This window comes from Symphalangus syndactylus, chromosome 19 (genome assembly GCF_028878055.3).
Source record: "Symphalangus syndactylus isolate Jambi chromosome 19, NHGRI_mSymSyn1-v2.1_pri, whole genome shotgun sequence".
NCBI lineage: Eukaryota > Metazoa > Chordata > Mammalia > Primates > Hylobatidae > Symphalangus > Symphalangus syndactylus.
In genome coordinates this window covers 21983093-21989092 of record NC_072434.2, presented here as the reverse complement: position 1 = coordinate 21989092, position 6000 = coordinate 21983093, and the positions used below count along the sequence as shown (strand labels likewise).

The 6000-nt window shown below is 54.4% G+C and overlaps 1 protein-coding gene across 1 annotated transcript in view; it reads right to left on the bottom strand.

Annotated features, from left to right (window-relative positions):
* Positions 1–587: 587 nt before the first annotated feature.
* The window catches only part of CACNA1S (calcium voltage-gated channel subunit alpha1 S), a 72904-nt gene continuing 67491 nt past the window's right edge, over positions 588–6000 (bottom strand). The window contains exons 39-44 of the mRNA XM_055233618.1: positions 5411–5539; positions 4363–4613; positions 2587–2672; positions 1704–1795; positions 1313–1456; positions 588–1164 (exon numbers count right to left, since the gene is read on the bottom strand). Coding sequence (XP_055089593.1) covers positions 913–1164; positions 1313–1456; positions 1704–1795; positions 2587–2672; positions 4363–4613; positions 5411–5539 — 954 coding nt within the window. The 3' untranslated portion in view covers positions 588–912. The remainder of the gene's footprint in view (positions 1165–1312; positions 1457–1703; positions 1796–2586; positions 2673–4362; positions 4614–5410; positions 5540–6000) is intronic.

Below are 6000 nucleotides of genomic sequence, written 5' to 3'. Positions count from 1 at the left end.
TTTAACTTGGATTTCACACCTACTTTGCATGGTTGTGGTGGCAATAAAATGAATATTGTACATGAAGGTGCTTTGTAAACATAATGTATTGCAGCCCCTGGTGTGAGAGCAGGTGTGTAGGTGGCATGCAGGAGGCACTTGGTAAATAGTAGCTACTGTTACTCATCGTTACTTGGTGTGGCTAAGAGGAGCCCTGGAGAATGTAGATCTTTGATATTCAAGTCAATAAACAGGGGGCAGTTGAGGGCTCCGAAAGCCTGTGTTGGCAGTGGACTCTGACCAATGCAACACGGTCGTAGCTTTGAAGATGTTTAGCCATGGTGTGACCTAGGGTGTGCGGCTGCTTCTGAGGCCACCAGTCCTTTCTGGGGCTGCTTTGTCCCAGTCAGTGGACTTGGCTGTGGACTTCAGGAGAACCCACAACAGGTCCCTCTCTGCCTCACGCAGAAAAATAATCCAGATGGCCCCTCTGTCTTTCTCCACAGCCCAGTCTCCCAAGCCCATGGGCAGGGGTCCTGGGGAGGGGACTGGGGGAGGGAGAAACACGAGTGTAGAAGAATCCAAAAAACTGGACAAGCAGAGGCCAGTTGCCAGTGTCACAGGCCTGGAAATTTTAATGTCCTGCAGATGGGAGTGGCCCTAGGCCAGACAGACACAGGCACTGACCAGGCCTTTCTGAATGACATTAGAAGCTCCATCCAATCATGCCTCTTGCTGGTGAGGGGCAGGGCCTGTCCAGCTACTTCCTCTGCACTTTTTGAGGTTGTTCCTGACCACCCCGCCTCAGGTCATGCATCTAGCTGCTGAGAGGGAGGGAGGCTGCTGTGGTGGGCTAGCCCTTCTCCACCCCAGCAACCTCCCCACCCCCATTGGTTATGCCAGCTCTAAGCCCATGCTGATGCTGTGTGGGCATCACAGCCTGGGAGGAATAAGGGTCTCCTGGGAGCCCTGGTGCTGGTCGAGGCTGCCCAGGGAGGACCCGAGGTTCAGGCATCCCAGGGAGCTGGCCATGCCTTCTGAGGCCTCTCGTCCTTTCAGTAGCTCTGTTGCCATGACCTCCACTTCCTCTGGTTCCATTTGGCAGGCATCTGCCAGGGCCTGGCCTGTTGCCATGATGAAATTTGCATCAGCCGCCAAGGTGCCCAGGCCCCCTCGAACCAGAGCCTGCAGGGAAGAGAGTAGGCTGGGTGGGGTCTTCCTGGGGATCCACCTTTGGGGACCTGCCTCTGTTGGCCCTACCCTCTCTCCATGCCAGGCCATCACAGGGCCACCACTCAATGCAGTCACTGCTGTGACCCAGCCCCCGGCTCACCTCTTGGATCAGCAGGGCTGTAGCTGGTGCTGAGCACCTGGAAGTATTCTCCCCAGCGCTCCTGCTGTGGGGCGTCTCCTCATGCAGAGACCCTGATGTGGAGCTCTTTCTGTCCTCAGGCATGGGGGACTCCACCCTGGGGCACTGTTCCAAATGCACAAAAGCAAAGACCCCCACGGGGGTGCTGGAGTCCACCAATGAGCAAAATTCCAGATCATCTGAAGGCAGCTCAACCAGGATCCACAGAAAGGGGAGGATGGAGGGATCCCATCCCTTCTGCACTATTGGACACACTGCTGCCACAGCCTTCCCCTGCCATGATCCCACTTCAGGTATCAGGCCAGGCAGGGTCTCTGTATGGAGTTTGCTCCCAGGCCTCTGCCACTGTTACCTGGCAGGGGGCAGGAGGTGCCTGGCCTCTTGGCATTGCCCTCTGGGTCAGCAGTCCCTTCAGCATCTCCACACAGGGTTTGCTGTGGGGTCCTGTGGGCAAGAAGGGACAAGGATAAGAGGGGCTGCTGACTCCTGCCAGGAGCCCCGAGTCAACAGAGGCTCGCTTGGCCGGCTAGCCACACGCTGTGAGTGCTCTGAGATTCCCAGGGCTGCAGAAGGTGTCTTAGAGGGTGGACACATGATGAGGCCCAATCAACTCCAGGCCAGGCAGGGCTGCCCCAACTTTACTGGCCCTGGTCGCTGTTCTTGAAGGTTTGGGAGAGGGGATAAGGGCCAGAGTCTCTGGCCAAGCTGGTCCTCTGTGGTCCCTGGGTGTGTGCACATTAAAGTGAATGTGTGTTGGGGAACACAGCAGTATCCTTATTGCCACTAGCCCCCAGCATCTTTGGGGCTCCTACTGTCACACAGCAGCCTAGGACATACTAGACTACAAGATCATTTGCAGAAGGGCCCCAGAGTCAAGACGTCAGTGTGTCCAGGGGCTGCCCTTCCAGGGACCTGGGGCAGTGTGGGGACTCCTGCGCTGGGGATGGTGTAGGGGGCTGGGGGAGTTTCCTGGGAGGCCTGCAGAGGGCCCTTTAGCATGCACGGGCTTTCCCCCTTCCACCTCACTCAGCCACCTAGATGGTGCCCTGCTTCCCCACCTGGACAAGTAGCTGGTCCTGATGGTTTTCTCATTCCAGGGCCCAGATGATTGCCATTGTAACAGGCTCCCAAGCCAGCCCTCCCAGCCAAGTTCCCAGACTCTAAGAAAAGAGTGGGGCTTCCCGGACTCCTCTGGGAGAAGACTCAAGCTTCTTAGATGCACAGAAGGGACTGACCCAGGGCCCTGCAGGGTTGGCCAAGGGCTCGTCCTCTGGTAGCAGGCGTCTCTGTCTCTTCTGGGAACTCCCTTTCATAGTGGACACTGAAATGGAAGCAAGGCTGGGTGAACCAGAGAAGGCTGCTAGCTCTTTTGGCATCCCTGCCTCTCTGGCCCCAAACATCCTTTTCCCTCAGAGCCTGTACAAGGCCAACCTAGTGTAGTAGCCGTGACTCTAGGGCTGATGCTGCCACCACTGTGCCCCAGCCAGCCCTGACTCTCTAGGAGGAAGGAGTCCAGTGCATTCCTGACTCCACTCCTTTGCTCAGTTGCTCCCTCTACCCTTTCTACATTCTGTTCATCTTCCAAGGCCCAGCTGCAGCCTCCCAGCCTCTGGAACCCTGCTTCTCCATCTCAGCCACACATAGGATCACCTGAGGAGCTCAAAGGTGAGTGGTGGCTGTGTCCCACACCCAACATCTGTGGTGAGGCCCAGGCATTGGGATTTGCAGAAGCTCCCTGGATTATCTAATGTACAGCTAACGCTGAGAATCATTCTAGGACTTTCCAGCCCATGGTGATCCATACCCCCTCTACACTCTCAGGACACTAAATCTCTGTTATTATTTCGTGTTTTTTGTTTGTTTGTTTTGTTTTGTTTTGTTTTTTTGAGACAGAGTCTTGTTCTGTCTCCCAGGCTGGAGTGCAGTAGCACAATTGGCTTACTGCAACCTCCACCTCTTGAGTTCAAGAGATTCTTCTGCCTCAGCCTCCTGAGTAGCTGAGATTTCAGGCATGCACCACCACACCTGACTAATTTTTTGTGTGTTTTTAGTAGAGACGGGGTTTCACCATGTTGGCCAGGCTGGTCTCGAACTTCTGACCTGAAGTGATCCACCTGCCTAGGCCTCCCAAAATGCTGGGATTACAGGCATGAGCCACCACGCCCTGCCTCTGTGATTATTTGGTCCCAATCATATCACATAACATATCAAACAAGACTACAACCCCCTTCAGGGCAGGGCCCAGGGCTGATGCTTCTGTATTTCCACGTCATCTTGCACCATGGTGACCCAAAAAGGTGCATGCACCCTTCAAGGCTTGTGGGCTAAATTTAAGGGGTCTGTGACTGGAAGGGGTGCAGGCAGCCCTGGCCATGAGAAGGGCCTGGCTGCTGCCCTGTCCTGCTTATTCCTGAGGCCTGGGACTTAGCCTTTCCAGGCCGAAGAGGCCTCCAATCAGCTGACCTCCTGTCTAGAACAGAAGCTCTGCCTGAGCCTAGCCCCTAAGTTATGATTGCTGAGAAGCTCTCCCCCTCATCCTGCTGTTTTTCATGACACTTACGTAATCACAGATTATATTTAGTCTACAGCCTAAGGTTGGTGAGATGGGAGCCACCCAGCACAGCGGGATCTCCTTGGAACCTAAATCCAGTGATGGAACCTTATTGTCCACAGTCTTTTGTGGTATGTGCTACCACCGAAGATCCTCTCCTAACCTATCGTGTGTTCATTCAATACGTCTCAGCTCCTAGACTTGCTGAAGCCGACGGAATAAAAGAACCTCTCAGCATTGGGGCCAATACTGACGTGATGTGAGGCTTCCCCCTGCTGGCCAAAGAAGCCTCTGCCGTCCAGGTTGGCCTCTTACATTAAGGTTCAGGATGGATTGGGGCAAAAAGGCAAGCAAAAGACACCCTACAAATTTGGGGTACCCTCTTCCAATCCAACCTGGAACCTGCTAACATTGTCCTCCCAGTACTTCTACACCCAGGGATGGCAGTGGCCGCCGCTACCTGGAAAACACCTGGCTGTTGCTATGGTTGCTGTTGCCACAGGCGACATTGGCATTGGCGTTGTTGATATTGGCACGAGCCAGGGGGTTGGTGCGTGGATCTTGTGGGAAGTCCTCCAAGAAGACAGGTGACTCCATCTCTTCCATCTCTATCTCGGCAAACTGGAGGGGTCTCTGATTGGCCATGACGGGGGGCAGGGAGTTGGTCCTTTCCAGGAAGTTGTCCACCTGGCCAAACAGGCCTCCAGTCCTCTAGGGGCAAGGAGAAGAGCAGTGACTAAGTGATGACAGCAGGGAGGGCATGGGGAGCTGTCACTCTGGGACAGTGGTATTGGGAACAAGCAATAGTATTGGGAGACAAATCTTATAAGGCCAAAGGAGGATGGACTGAGTGGTGAGATCAAAAGAAGGGAATTCCCAACCTTAGAAAGTTCTTCATTTGATGGAGTAGACAGCACACACCTAAGGAGGTATATAGGGGACACAGGCACACAGAAGAGAAGTGTGGTGTAGGGGAGAGGGGGCTGAATCGGGAGCCTGCAGCACTGGGTTCTAGTCCCCTCTCTGAAACTGATTTACTAGGTGGTATTGGACATTTCACATGATCTCTGTGGGCCACTATTTCCTCATGAATAACCCAAAAAGACCTAACTAGGTGTCATTAAAGACCTTCCAGCAATAAAGTGTTACAAGAAACACCAGACAGAGCTAAGGATGGAGGACTGGCCTCAGTGGAGCCCGGCAGGGCGTTTGATCCTGGAGGGCCTCTGGGAGATGGGTCGTTGCCTAGGGTTTGTGGGGAGGAAAGGGAAGGGGTGAGATTTGGTAGGGAAAGGCAGGAAAGAGTGTGCTGCATTTGACACCTCTAGTAGATCAGGTCATTGATTCTGAGTCCCAGGAGAGGTGGGTGGTGAAGTGGAGAGACGGAGAGGGGTATCTTCAGCTCCCACGTCCCCCTCTCGTGTGGCCGGGCTCCTGGCCCTCCTCTCTGTGAGACACTGCCACTCATGGTGTCTAGACCACTAGGGGTGCTCCTGGGTCTCCCTCACCCGGAATATTCCCTCTTCCATTGCAGCCTCCACCATGGCTCTCTCCAGTTCCTCCTCAGCAGCCAGGTCTCCTGAGACGGTGCGACGGATCTCGGGGGCTGCCTCTTCCTCAATGGTCCGAAGTCCTGCCTGGGGATGATAAAGGGACTCAGTTATCTCTCCAGCCCAGGAGAGGAGACCAGAAGCACTTTTTTTTTTTTTTTTTTGAGACAGAGTCTCGCTCTGTTGCCCAGGTTGGAGTGCAGTGGCACAATCTGAGCTCACTGCAACCTCCACCTCCCAGGTTCAAGTGATTCTCCTGCCTCAGCCTCCTGAGTAGCTGGGATTACAGGCATGTGCCACCATGCCCTGCTAATGCTTATATTTTTAGTAGAGATGGGGTTTCACCATGTTGGCTAGGCTGGTCTCAAACTCCTGACCTTGTGATCCACCCACTTGGCCTCCCAAAGTCCTGGGATTTCAGGCATGAGCCACCGTGCCTGGCTAGAACCACTTCCTATGGCTTACTTGTTTCTTATCACTGTACCCAGGGCTCTCCCAAAGCCCCAGCCTAGGCGGCACTCTCCCTCTTGGGTTATTGAATGTCTCAG